Source organism: Ceratotherium simum, chromosome 11, assembly GCF_057802395.1.
Source record: "Ceratotherium simum simum isolate JZ-2026a chromosome 11, ASM5780239v1, whole genome shotgun sequence".
NCBI lineage: Eukaryota > Metazoa > Chordata > Mammalia > Perissodactyla > Rhinocerotidae > Ceratotherium > Ceratotherium simum.
In genome coordinates this window covers 63,673,575-63,688,645 of record NC_141910.1, presented here as the reverse complement: position 1 = coordinate 63,688,645, position 15,071 = coordinate 63,673,575, and the positions used below count along the sequence as shown (strand labels likewise).

Sequence of the window (15,071 nt, the reverse complement as noted above, 5' to 3'; positions counted from 1 at the left end):
TAACACTTATACGTCTTACAGATAAATTTCATCCTGAACTCAAAATATTAAGAATGCAATCTTTATTACCAGTGATGCCATGTTTAGAAGTATCTGTCACAAGAAGAGTAGAAAAATATCCCAGGGAATAAAGCATTCTATAGTCTGACTCTGGGGGCCAGCCCCAGTGGCCTTGTGGTTAAGTTTGGCGCACTCCACTTTGGTGGCCCAGGTTCGGTTCCCGGGCGCAGACCTACACCACTTGTCGGTGGCCATGCTGTGGTGGTGACCCACATACAAAATAGAGGAAGACGGGCACAGATGTTAGCTCAGGGCAAATCTTCCTCAGCAGAAAAAGAAAAAAGAAATAAAGTCTGACTCTGCTTCAATTCATCTGCTTATTAACAGGCCAGGCTACAATTTAGATGCTCTCACCTTTGTGAGTCATGCAGCTTTACACATTTCTGATGAAAGCTATTAGTCCTTTCCCAGAAAACTGAAAGCACATGCATGTATACACACATGAACACACAAAGTCATAAACAGACACACACAGGCATCAAACATGGCACACTATTTCAGGGACTTTAGGGACTAAACCCTTCTTGGATCTCCTAGCATTCTTGGACCCAGATTGAGAATATAGTTATGCAAAATAGAAATATATGAAGTATATTTCTATTTTCTTTCTCCATGTACAATTTTGTGTGTGTGTGTGTATGTGTGAGAGGAAGATTAGCCCTGAGGTAACATCTGATGCCAATCTTCCTCTTTTTGCTGAGGATGGGCTAATATCTGTGCCCATCTTCCTCCACTTTATAAGGGATGCTGCCACAGCATGGCTTGACAAGTGGTGCATCAGTCCACACCCGGGATCTGAACCCGTGAACTCTAGGCTGCCAAAGCAGAGCACGTGAACTTTACTGCTACGCCACTGGGCCGGCCCCTCCATATCTGATTTTTCAATCGGCACTTACACAAAGTTATGGAGAATAAACCACAAGGAAACAGGAAATTATCTATCTCAGGAGCCCATTTCTACCATGTTATCCCAGAGCAATACTAGCATAAGTATGCAAAGATGTGTACATAAAATGCTCAGTGCAGTTCAATCTAAAATAGAGGAAAACTGGACACAATCTAAATGTCTAAAAACAAAGGAAAAGATAAATCATGGTACATGCCTCCAATGACCACTATCCCACCACTATATAAATGGTCTATATGTAATGACAAGGGTAGATGTCTATGACATAGAACATTACATGAACAAGCAAGCTTCAAAATGCAAGCTTCAAAATAATATATACAGTATGAATCTATTTTAGTTTAAAAAACAAAATAATAATCCTCCAGGAAACAAAGGAGAGCTGTACAGAAAATGTTTCTACACTCTGAAAAAATGTGGAAGGATATATATAAACTTAAAAATGTTTACCTCTGAGCAGTGAGATTCATGGAATGAGTGGAGAGAAAGAACTGAGAGAGAAGAAACAGAACTTATATATTAATGTATGATTGATTAAATTATTTTTATATCTTAAAAAGGCAGAAAGACCAAAGTTACCACAAACATCTGTGTATCTTTTATCAAAAGTTAACAAACATTAATATTTTATCATGTTTCACATCCCATTTTTTTTTTTACTTTCAAGAAATAAAATATGCCAGATAAAGCTGATTATCTGAACTCCTATCTGCCCTTAAATGGATTGTTAAAATAAAAGTCTGTACTATTTTTGTAATTAAAGAAAACATTATAAATTCCAGTCAAGATGAAGCAATGAACTCATGTTTCAAAATGCTCACTGTGCTCTAAAATACTGAGAATAACAGAAAAAAGAGTCAAAGAAACTCAAGTTCAATAGAGTTCAACATTTTGGGGCTCAAAATTCAGACGCTGGCAATGGCTGCCAGATGCTCCTTTCCACAGAACTGTGAATCAAAAGGATCCCCTGTAGGAAGGAAACTTTGGCCAGGCTTACTGCCTGGGGCTATGTATTTTTATAAAGCTGTAGGCCTAGGGAGGCAGAGAACAAAGACAGGGCCCAGAGGAATTGGGCCAAATCCCTCATGGGTTCCATGTCTGTATTTCTCATATCCTCAACATTACAAATGGGAAGGAGTCCCATGTGAAAAGGTACTATAGGATGTGGTTCTGGACTGAAGCATCAAGGGATTAGACAGAGGTAAACCACAAAACTATGGAATCCTTAGACAGGGTCTGGGGAAATAAAAATGAAACCAAATGAAATGGCTCAAAATGATCTTGCAAATGAAAATTCCAAAACACATGGGAAAAAAAGACAGTTACTAAAGCAATAATTTTAAGAAAAATCCACTTCAGGGGGCCAGCTCAGTGGCATAGTGGTTAAGTGTGGTGTGCTCCACTTCAGCAGCCCAGGGTTCGCAGGTTTGGATCTCAGGTGTAGAGCTACACCACTCATCAAGCCATGCTGTGGCAGCGTCCCACATACAAAATAGAGGAAGACTGGAACAGATGTCAGCTCAGGGCCAATACTTCTCACACACACACACACACAAAATCCACTTCAGATGACATTACTTCTTTTAAAACTTCAAAATGTTAAGTTGTGTCTTTGTGCATACTAAATATGAGGTTTATAATGCTTTAAAAAGGAACAAGCTATCACATAAAAGAAAACCGAACAAATATGATCCTACTGAGTTTACTTTGGTATGAGGTAAAGCTCTAAACTCTTCTTTTTCAATATGGATATTACTCAAGCCTATACTTTCTCATAAAAAAGTAGCTGCTTCTTATTACTTATTTATCAATAAATATAAAAGCTAAAACTATAAAACTCTTAGAAAAAAGCATAGGAGTAAATCTTCACAACCTTGAGTAAGGCACAGATATCTTTACAACACCAAAAGCACAAGCAATAAAAGAAAATATCAGGAAACTGGACTTTAGCAACACTAAAAACTTTTGCACTTCGAAAGCCACCATTAAGAAAGTAAAAAGTCAAGTCACACACTGAGAGAAAAATATTTTCAAATCAGACATCTGATAAAGGACTTGTATCCAGAGGTTAAAAAAAAAAAACCTCTTACAGCTCAAAGACAAATGACACAGTTAAAAAATGGGCAAAACGTTTATAGCCGTTTCACCAAAGAAAGTATAGAAATGACCAATAAGCACATGAAAAGATGCTTATTATCATTAGTTATTTGGAAAACGCATACCAAAACAGTAATGAGATACCACACACATCCAGAAGAATGGCTTTAATCAAAAAGCCAGTCAACAACAAGCATTAGCGATGATGTGGAGAAACTGGAGCCTTAAAATTTCCTGGTGGGAAAGTAAAACGGTGCAGCCACTTTGGAAAATAATTTGGCAGTTTCTTCAAACGTTAAATACACATACACCATACAATGCAGCAGTTCCACTCCTAGGTACCCATACGAGAAATCAAAATGTATTTCCAGACAAAGACTTGTACATCAATGTTCATAGCAACATTATTCATGATAGCTAAAAAGTGGAAACAACCCAAATGTCCATCAACTGGTGAATGGAAAAAGAAAGGGTTGCCCATGATACGGAAATACAACTGCCATTTTGCTCACTTTTCTTTCAATATTTCTAAACTATCCTTTTATAAATTCAAAACAGCTCTATGTTTAGCCCATGCCCCAGTTCTAAACATTAATTAGTCCAGTTGCATAAATCTGTAGCCCCTTAAAATGTTTATAACAAGATTTCCCACAGTGAAAATGATTTTTTAATGGGAACCTTGTATATAATCCATTTCCACTCTAATTAGATTTATCTGGGGAAAACACCATTGGCTAAGTGATATAACTAATACTAGCTAAACAAATTGTTAATATACTCTAAGTGGTGAAATACTGTTACATCTAAAAACCATAATAACTAACATTAATAAGAAACTGGAAAACTGTAATTTCGGTAGTTATTCACAAATTATGCATTCTGTTCTATTTATAAACAAGTATCTTGTTCACAGGGACAACAGCCAATATCTTCCAACTTGTAGGCTCCACGTGTAGTAATGCAAATGCTACAGCACAGCAATTACATCTTTACTTTGCGTGGATATATAAATAAAAATCATTATTTTCACAACTGAGTAATGAAAGTCTTAAGCATTAAGCAGATTACACATACAGTCAGCTCTCATTTATGAGTTATAATTTAATGCGGTTATTATATCTACTTTAAATGTGTAACACACAGCATCTCATAGCTAAGCACTACATTCTAATCTAATAATAGTAGCTATAATATTCTGAAATGTGCTTCATGAATCAAAGCCATAATGTGCTCGTCGAGGGTGTGGATTAGCACTTCATGAAATCTAGATCTATTACAACTTGCTGAAAGAGGCCAAAGGAAGACAGGAAAGCTCTTACGGAGCTAAAAAAAAAAAGGGAGGAAAAAAAGACAATCACTTTGGAAGAATTCCTTTTCCTTGCTAAGTGGAACATGTAAAGGACTGCCGGTGGTCTCCGTTTACTAAAGAGACTCTAATGGAGCAACACGTGCCCACTGTGGTAACACAGCACGTCCTACTCCAAAGAAGCCACCAAGGAGCCAGGCCGACACTTTCTAATTCCTTATAGGAGCAGAAAATAGGAAACCCAAAAGTCACAAAAGGCTTTTCATGGATTTTATGAAGAAGGATTGGGATTCAGAATAAGCTTATGGAGCTGAACTCAGCAGAAACACTTCGTAATTTTATACTGAACAAAGAAATGATACACCCCTTACGTTCGCCAAAATATAACAGGACCTCAATAGCCACCATTGCACAAGCATATGAGTTAAATGGAAATTCCTTATATTTTTAGGCTAAAATCTACTTTCAAACTCATTTTTAATCTTTATGCAGTGGGACTTTCCAACTGAGCTTTATCAAACATTTACTAGGCATTCACTATGTGACAAGCACTCTACAGAGAGAATACAAAGATAAATGACATGCTTCCGGTTACCATACAGTACCAAACCATACCATACAAGCGCTGACACAACGATGAGAGACTGCTTGGAGGATAGAGGAGAGGGAGCAATGAGGACTCAAGGAAAACTTGACAAAGAAAATGATACTTTAGATAGGACCATGGGATAAGAAAGATTATCAGAGCGCAAGACAAGAAGGGCAGTACAGGCAGAGAGAAAATTCTAACTAAATAAAACCAAAGGTGTGAATTCTCTACTCAGAGAATGGTGGTAAGTTCAGTGTGACTGGGAGAAGTGGCTGGACAAGTGGGGAAGGATCAGAGGCTCAAAACATACAAAAGTTGGAATAAAGAAGATCTCCTGAAAAGCTGATCTTCAACTGGACCTTGAAAGATAGCAAAATTTGCCAACTCTTCCTAATACTACACAGAACCTTTAGTAACTGTTGACCAATATAAGAACTCTGAATCCCACAGAGAAAACACCATAGAATTTAATGTGCTCTCACATCCAGTGAGGGAAAACCAAAGAGTTTTCAGTACAACTACAAGTCAGTACAATCTGTGCTGTACAATCTGTACAACTACAATCAGTACAACTACAAGTCAAAACATGCCAAAGGACAAAATGTATCCACATCTCTGCAGGCCCCTAGAAAATGCTATGGCTTCCATCCAGAGGGAATGCAACAAAAAACAGTCCACCGTCTGCAGTGTTGATGGCAGAACACAATCCTCCACTGAGTATCTGACCTTCTAGAACTGTGATGTCCAATCTGGTAACCAGTAACCTTATGTGGCTATTAAATTTTTAACTTAATTAAAATTAAATAAAATTTAAAATTTGATTCCTTAGTTGCACTATCCATATTTCAAGTACTCAACAGCTACATGTGACTACTGGCTACCATACTGGACAGTGGAAATAGAGAACATTTCCTTCACTAGAAAATTCTATTGGTCAGTGCTAGAGTCACCACTGCAGGAGGAATAGCAGAAAACTCTTTAAGGGCCAAAAGTCACATTACAAACTTCTCTGAGACCCTCAGATCACACAGCACTGAAGTGGGGTTACATAGGTGTATTCAATATATGTTTGTCAAATTAAATTTTAATATAAAAGAAAGAGTTAGGGAAACAGGGTACTTGTACATATTCCACTATGGGCAAAAGCTAAATATCTTTGCCCTAACTTCATCAATAGATTCCACAACTGAAGCCTTGTTTCAGAGTTCCAAAAGTAACCACAGAGAACACAACTACAAATGATTTTGGTAGGATGGATACAGCCAATTTAAAAAAAAAAAAAAAAGATTAGGTGTAGCTCACTGATAAATACATGACAAGCAATAGGATATATTGGAGTATATGAGGAAGCCATTTGGTGTAAAACTAATTCGGCCTGACCTTGTTTTTCCAAAAGGGCCTGACATGGCCCTTGAACATGCATTGCATACCTGCTTTAAGCATTTACTATGTCCCAAAGACAAGAACAATGCCCTTTAAGATAAGGATGTAACTTCCCCCACATCGGCATTTCCTTAAGGATAAGCATCTCTCCCTAGGCTAGAGACTGACTGCTGACCTGCAGTGACCACCCAGCTCGAGACCACAGACCTGCTACTTGCTGTGTTCATCAACTGCTGTGTGAAATGCTGTGCCAGCAAAGCAATCTCATGACTACTGTAGAAGGGACATTCCAATCATATGTGATATACGCTCTTTGATGTTATATAACCACTCTGTATACTCCCTCTTCTGTGGAGTGCTCCATTCCTTTGTGAAAAGACTCTCTCCCAGGCTATACAGTCCTCAAATCTGGCTCATAATAAACTCATCCCAATTTTGATTTATAGATTGGTTATGGATTATTTGTGTTGACATCACTTATCACAAAGATTTCTTCCAAAAAATTACTAAAGAAATGAATGACATTTTACACTTTGAAAGTGAAGCTTACTATTTAAATGAATCCTGTGGAAACCAATCTATAAAGAGGATTATCATTTCCTAATTTATCTAGTTAGAATATCAAAAACAGCTACTTTCTTTGACCTAAAAAAAATGCCAATTCTATGTTGCTGGAAATAGTCATGAAAAGTTAAATTCCACGGAGCACACACTGACTAACAGAGGAGAGGTGTCAGTGGGCATACACTTCCTCCTTTCCCTCCCAGGATGAATTATCCTGAAACACAGAATTAACTGGTTCAGACAAATTATATTCATAAGAATCTCAATGAGCAAAGGGAAAAGAATAAAAATCTAAAATGGGCAAGAGAATTGAACAGGTATTTCACAAAAGAGGATCTCTCCTGAGACAATTTCTTCTCATCAGTAATCAGAAAAATGCAAATCAAAATCACAATTAGATTACTAATCACTTAAGAGAATAGGCAAAATTTAGAAAACTATTGTTGAGGAAGAGGGAGAATCCCCCTCCGCCCTTTCCCTTAAGGTTCTTATGGCTGGCCAAATAATTAAAAGACAGGTTAGCAGGAGAAAATAATACCAAATTTAATAACATGTATACATGGGAGAAACCAGGGAAACTGAGCTTCTCAACAAAATGGTGGAGGTTCTCATCTTAAATACTATCTTCAGCTAAAGACACAGGAGGATGTAGGGGGTGGAGGGAGTCAGATATGGGAGATTACCAGAAAAGCACAGTAAACAAGAGTAAGGTTATTATGCAGATTTAAGGCCTCACCTTCCACACTGATAAGTTTCTAGAGATGAGGTCATCTCCCCTCTTCCCAGTACAGAGAGGGAGACACCCTTACAAATGGAGATTTCCCTTATAAATGTAAATGTTTGTCTGACAACCCTTTACAGAGCCACCTAGAGAATGTGGCTGGGGAGAGACAGAATTTTTGATAAGATGGGCTTGGTGGTGCCTTTCCTATTGTAACATCTATTTTACATTATATTACAGCCATCATATGGTAGTGGCTCCTTCCTGAAACAGGCCTTCTATGTTAAATTCTTTAGGATGTTTGGGGGAGGTCAAATGTCTGTCAGAGAAAAGAATCAAGGTAAAGAGATATATTTCAGGGTGGCCAGTTTTGATCTCCCACACTATCAATGCCAAGGTGCCGGGCTGGAGTAAATGGCAATCACAAACACTGCTGTTGAGAGTGCAATCAGTAAACCCATTTCGGAAAAACATTTGGGATTATCAACTGAGGTTGAACATACACATATCTGATAACATATACTTCCAGGGCTGGGTGGGTGGACACCAGAGAGAAAAGTTTGCACGTGTGCACTAGAGACACATGCAAAATGATAACGAAGCATTATTTTTAGTAGCCAAAACTGAAAAAACACCAATGTCAATCAACAATAGAATGGATAAATGGTACTATATGCATATAGCAATTAATTTCTATACAGCAGTAACAATGAACAAACTACAACATATATAATAGCATGGATGAATCTCACAAACATAATATTGAGTGTAACTATTTCTATAAAGTACAAAAACAGGTAAAATTAAACTATCATATTGGAAAGGGTGTGATAGGTTTTAAAATTGTTTAAAACAAGAACAAAAAACACAAGGATCTGGTTATCAAGATTAGTCACGATCTCTGGAAGGAGAGAGAAGAGTTAGAAATTAAATCAGGAGAGGGTGTGGGGGAACTTGTGGAAGGCCGGTCATGTACTGTTTCTTTATCTGTGTGGTGGTTTCATGAGTGTTTTGTGTGTTTTCTATATGAATGTTATATTTCACACACACACAGTTTAGAAGAAAGTCTCTACACACACACACACACACACACACACACACACACACACACAACCTCTCCCATACATAAGGTTAGGCGACTCCATTTCATTCCACTCACGACCACCTTTCAAACTCTTCCCTCCCCCGACTCCTAATTTACCTCTTGTAGTGCTTTACTAATCAATGGTGAAACACTGATATTCTCCCCTCCTTCTGGATGGATTTGGAAATTCACTCTTCGATAAAGAATCTGAAAAAAAGAACATATTATAAAGGAATTGTGTTTTTAAATTAGCCTCTCTTCACAATGTAGGCTTGAAATTTAAAAAATACTCTTTTGAGTAAAAAATCACTATTTCATAATGAATAGTTTTTGGTAAGAAGCTTACTTCAGGACTTCATGAACAGCTTCACAAAGCTGCAGCAGTCTCTGAAGTGGAATTCAACTGTGAAAAACCTGATATACAATGTAACGAATGACTATGAGATGAAAATGCAAATTTCAGAATCTCTTCACATATTTAACAGTGTTTGACAACAAGAGCAGATCTATCCTGTGAATTTTATGAAATTTAGCACCTTCCTAACCAGAGCCCACTCCCCTGCCATTTCCAAAAGACCTCTAAGGGGATGGTGCCACCAACAGTTTTAACTTACATGGTTTCAAATGACCATTTCTCGTACATTTTATTCTTGACAACACTGACTTTCCCCATTACATTCAATAATTTATTTCCTAATATTACTTTCTATTTTTATGACACCTGCTTTGTACTCTTTCCTCCTTATTGTAATAAAGCCAACAACACTATTTCATATCCTAGTATCTTCAAATTCCTTTTCACATGAGCAACAAGCTTTTTTTATTGCATAAATTAAAATTCTCATATTATTTTAAAAAATGACCACAAATCTCAGACCCACACACCCAACAAAATATAGTTCATACAATTCAGGATTTACTTTATTGGGAGCACTTACTTCTGTCTGCAGAGAGCTGCTGGCTGCCAAAAGAAGTTCGATGCTGCTAGGAGGGCAATGTGTCAAAGCAAAAGCCATGAGCTCTTGCCGAGTGGCCAAGTCCTGGTAACCTTCTGATTGTCCCAACTGGCTACAAACATCCCAACTTTTAGAATAACCTGCAAAAATGGCAAGAAAAAACAAACTGAGTTTCACAAGGACAAAAATTTTCCATCTAACATGAGAAATGCGTGGCTTTCTGCTTAGATCTCCTGTTACCAAAGCAGAATCAGTCATTTGTGATGCATATTATTATATAAGCAGAAACACATAAGGATCTAAAGAAGAAAAGGAAGATTAGGTGGGTTTATTATCCAGAAAGTTCAGCACTACTCCAGACAAGTTTTTCTGATAAACTCAGTTAAATTTTAGATTACCTGACAATGACTACAAATAACCTACTGAGCTTTGATGTTCAGTAAAAAGCTGGATATCTTCGATGATGACATAAAGAAATGGAAAGATATCCCATGCACGAGGATTGGAAGAATAAACATAGTGAAAATGTCTATATTACCTAAAGCAATCTACAGATTCAATGCAATCCCAATCAGAATCCCAATGACAGTCCTCACAGAAATAGAAAAAAGAATACTAAAATTTACATGGGGCAACAAAAGACCCCGAATAGATAAAGCAATCCTAAGAAAAAAGAACAAAGCAGGAGGCATCACAATCCCTGACTTCAAAACGTACTGCAAAGCAATAGTAATCAAAACAGCATGGTACTGGTACAAAAACAGACACACAGATAAATGGAACAGAACTGAAAGCCCAGAAATAAAACCACACATATACGGAAAGCTAATTTTCGACAAAGGAGCTAAGAACATACAATGGAGAAAGGAAAGTCTCTTCAATAAATGGTGTTGGGAAAACTGGACAGCCACATGCAAAAGAATGAAAGTGGACCATCTACTATCGCCATTCACAAACACTAACTCAAAATGGATCAAAGACCTGAAGGTGAGACCTGAAACTATAAAACTCATAGAAGAAAATATAGGCAACACACTATTTGACATTGGTCATAAAGGAATCTTTTCAGATGACATGCCTACCCAGACTAGGGAAACTAAAGAAAAAATAAACAAGTGGGACTTTATCAGATTAAAGAGCTTCTACAAGACAAACAAAACCAGAATCAAGATGAACAGACAACCTACCAGCTGGGAGAGAATATCTGCAAAACATACATCTGACTAGGGGTTGATCTCCATAATATATAAAGAACTCACACAACTGAACAACAAAAAAGCAAACAACCCGATCAAAAAATGGGCAGAGGAAATGAACAGACACTTCTCCAAAGAAGATATACAGATGACCAATAGGCACATGAAAAGATGTTCAACATCACTAATCATCAGGGAAATGCAAATCAAAACAACACTAAGATATCACCTCACGCCCTTTAGAATGGCTATAATCACCAAGACAAAAAACAACAAGTGTTGGAGAGGATGTGGAGAAACAGGAACCCTCATACACAGCTGGTGGGAATGCAAACTGGTGCAGCCTCTATGGAAAACGGTATGGAGATTCCTCAAAGAATTAAAAATAGAGATGCCCTATGACCCAGCCATCCCACTACTGGGAATCTATCCAACGAACCTGAAATCAATAATCCAAAGAGGCTTATGCACCCTTATGTTCATTGCAGCATTATTCACCATAGCCAAGAAGTGGAAGCAACCTAAGTGTCCATCGACAGACGATTGGATCAAGAAAATGTGGTATATATATACACAATGGAATACTACTCAACAATAAAAAAAGACAAAATTGTCCCATTTGCAACAACATGGATGGGCCTGGAGGGTATTATGTTAAGTGAAGTAAGCCAGAAGAAGAAAGACAAACACTGCATGATCTCACTCATATGTGGAATATAAACCAACACATGGACAGAGAAAACTGTATTGTGGTTACCAGGGGCAGTGGGGGTGGGCGGTGGGCACAAGTGGTGAAGGGAGTCATACATATGGTGATGGACAAACAAAAATGTACAACCCAAAATTTCACAATGTTAAAAACTATTAAAACATCAACAATTAAAAAAAAAAAAGTTAGACAAAAAAAAAGCTAGATAGCTTAATTCAGAAGACTTGAGGGGAAGTCTGCTATTTAGCACTTGTGTGAGCCTGAGAAAGTTCCAAGTACCACATTTCCTTTACTGCTATGAAGGGACAATAATGATAATGCCATCCTCACTGGGTTACTGGGAGGATTAAACAACCTATATCTAAAAACAACCTGTATTTAAAAGCTCTTTATAAACTGCAAAGTGCTAGAAAAAAGAGAAACTATTATAGACAGCTATACAGAATCATTCACTTTACAGACGGAGAGAGAGATCCAAGGACAGTGCTAAAAATACAGGCAGCCCCCGACTCCCAGCAAAGATCTTTTTTCCTATACAAGGTTATACTCTGAATTCTTAAAATACACTTCTATTCTTATTTGAAGGAGTTCCTGTTAGAAAGTAGGTCTTTTTTTCTATGAACAAAGGCCTCAGCCCAGAATAATTTCTCTAAATATATAAAGTAAAAATTAATTCAGATACCATCCTTAACAGAATAAAATTATTACAAAGCTCTCTAAATAAATGATTTTAGATTAATACAACAATGATTTTCCAGAATACCATAACTATCTGAATTTAACGCTGTAAAACCACTAGGTTAATATTACAGAACACAGCTCTTTTATGAAACATTTTCTAATGCTGAGGTTATAAAGCATTGAGTTTTTCCCCAGAGTTTTAAACATTTTCATAGATGTACCGACAAAGACTCTCTCCTTGACCAAACTGTAGTCACGCTCCTCTGAGCCCTCTTCTCAACTAGGCCCACACCTTGGCCCCTGCCTTGCTGAGCCTGGATAGCCCAGGTTTAGCAAGAATGCTGCTAAGTCAGTGTAGAAACAATCTCCTACCTTTGATAACTGATCACCCTTGATATCTGATCACCCTGGCCTGCCTTCACCAAGAATTCTGTTAAGTCAGTTTAGCAAGAATCCTCCTTACCATGGTGTCTCATCAGAGCAATTTTTCATCCACTGACCCCTCATTCCACTCCTCAGCTATAAATCCCCAGCTGTCTTTTCTATATTCAGAGTTGAGCCTGATCTCTGCCCCCTATTGCAAAAGTCCTGAATAAAGTCTTCCTTACTGTTTTTAACAAGTGTCAGAATAATTTTTTCCTTACTAGTATACATACAGAAGGTACACAAATCATAAGTGCACAGTTCCACGAGTTACCATGAAGTAAAGCACTGCACTTTTAACCACTCACTATGAATGCACAGAAAGTGGGTAAAAAGATGTGCTTGGCCTTTCATATATTCAGACACAGCTACAAAAAGTAGATCATTTAGTATGGAGTCTACAATAAGACAATAGCACGTCCTACCTACTCGGGGGTAGAAATTACTCCATAATAAAATCTGCTTATCCTCTAGAGACCTGAATTAGAATTTCAATATGGCAAATTTTAGGATTACAAACTACTTCCCAATTTCTCAACATTAGTTTGAAAAGCACTATGTTATCTTTAAAAAAAAATTAAAGAATATTTGACTATATAGTCACAAATTGTAGATACTTTAAAAAATTTTAATTTTCTTTTATATAACACATAAAAAGGCACTAAAATATTTTAGTGTTATCAAAATTATGAGCATGTTTTTAATACAGAATGGAAAGCAACCAAAATCTCAGGTAAAATATAAGCCCTGAGCCCATTAAAGTATTTATTTTAATATATAAGCACATGGCATACACACCAGTGCTCACAAAATGTTTCTCAAGTCTTATGAACACAATGTGGCTGGTTTACCAATTAGGCCAATTGATTTCAGAACAGACCTTTTCCGTTATTCATCATGTAAAGAGGACATGAGCAAAGTGTTAAGCAGTTTGCCTAGTTCACCTGTGGCCATCAGCTCCTGGCAATGCACATTCGCTGCCTTGTAGTCATGGAAACGAAGCGCTTGCTCTACTAGAAGGATTAGAACCTGTCCACGCCTTTCTTCTGGGTCTTCACCTGTAAATACACACAAACAGCTTAATGATTTTGGCAGCATCAATTAATAAAAGAGCTCATTAACACTCTTTCAAATTAATTCAAAAATAAAAAAATAGAGATTAGACTGATTTTAAAAGATTATAGGACAAAAGGTCACTGCAACTTTGACCTTCCAATTTACTTATTAATCATGGAATTAGCTCTCAGTCTCCTAAGTGATCAAGGATTAATATCAGCCCTGGACCAACCATTCCAGCCTAAGAGGGTAAAGGAAAAGTTTTCCTCCCCACAGGGACTTTAAACTTTTTTGCTATTTCTTTTTTTATATTTTGCATTTGAATGTTCTAATTATAATTAATAAATGACAAATATAAGGGGGGAAAAACTTAAACACAAAGTAAAATGTATGTAAATTTTATAGTTTCACTATGATAAAGTTAATTCGTATATCAGGACCCACAAATTGGAGGCCACCCCAGTGGCCCAGCCCAAGTCACAAACCTAAACCTAAGTCAACTGCACTTATGGGAAACACCTGTCAAAGGAAACCTACCCTACACCAATCACAATCCTCCAACTCAGCTTCAGCCAGCTTACCTGACCCTGGAAAACAGGACCTGCTGCCCTTACACGGAAACCCCCGATTTCCCAGCCAATCACGCTCTGCTTCCACACTGCCTCTTCTAACACTCGGGAAACTCGCTCTTGCTCCACATCCCTTGGGAACAATGCTCCACTGCTTGTGAGGCACTGTGCTCCCCCACCCATGGATTGATCTCCCTTGAATAAAGGACATCAAACTCATTACTAAATTGTTTTCCTTTTGTCATTTGACAACTGACAGTACTAATCTTTTATTTATCACAGTGAGCGTCTAAACTCTAAGAACAGATACCAAAATTCAGCTTACGTTAACACAAAAATCTTAAATTATTTTCCCAAGAATATTCTTAGACGTCAGCTTAGATATCTCTTCCTTCTTTGGCATCTCCACACTTTTTTCACATAAATGGTTTAGGTGCCCCTCCTACATGTTCCTCTGCTTTCATTCTCTCAATACGAATTTACCAGGATTTTTAATCATCTATACCCTCTATCACAATTTAAGCTCCTGGAGGACAGGGGTTGCTTCCTTGTTGAATTCTCAGTACCCAGCACCAAGTCTTGCACCATAATAGGGGCTCACAAAAATATATCCTCAATGAAATGGGCACAGGTTCAATTCAGAATGTAATTTTCAATTATAAGACAAATAATTCAAAGCTACAGTACAAGTACAACTTGTATATTTAGGCTAAAAAGTAAAAAGTAAAAAATCTTTTATATTTTAATGAAGTAATGAAAGCTTAAAACTA

The 15,071-nt window shown here is 37.3% G+C and overlaps 1 protein-coding gene across 2 annotated transcripts in view; it reads right to left on the bottom strand.

Moving 5' to 3' along the window:
* Window positions 1–15,071, bottom strand: part of NBAS (NBAS subunit of NRZ tethering complex) — a 331,461-nt gene that overhangs the window by 139,809 nt on the left and 176,581 nt on the right. For both annotated transcript variants that reach the window (XM_087437126.1, XM_087437127.1), the window contains 3 exons: window positions 13,621–13,734; window positions 9,650–9,807; window positions 8,829–8,918 (listed from right to left, as the gene is read on the bottom strand). In XM_087437126.1, coding sequence (XP_087293252.1) covers window positions 8,829–8,918; window positions 9,650–9,807; window positions 13,621–13,734 — 362 coding nt within the window. The remainder of the gene's footprint in view (window positions 1–8,828; window positions 8,919–9,649; window positions 9,808–13,620; window positions 13,735–15,071) is intronic.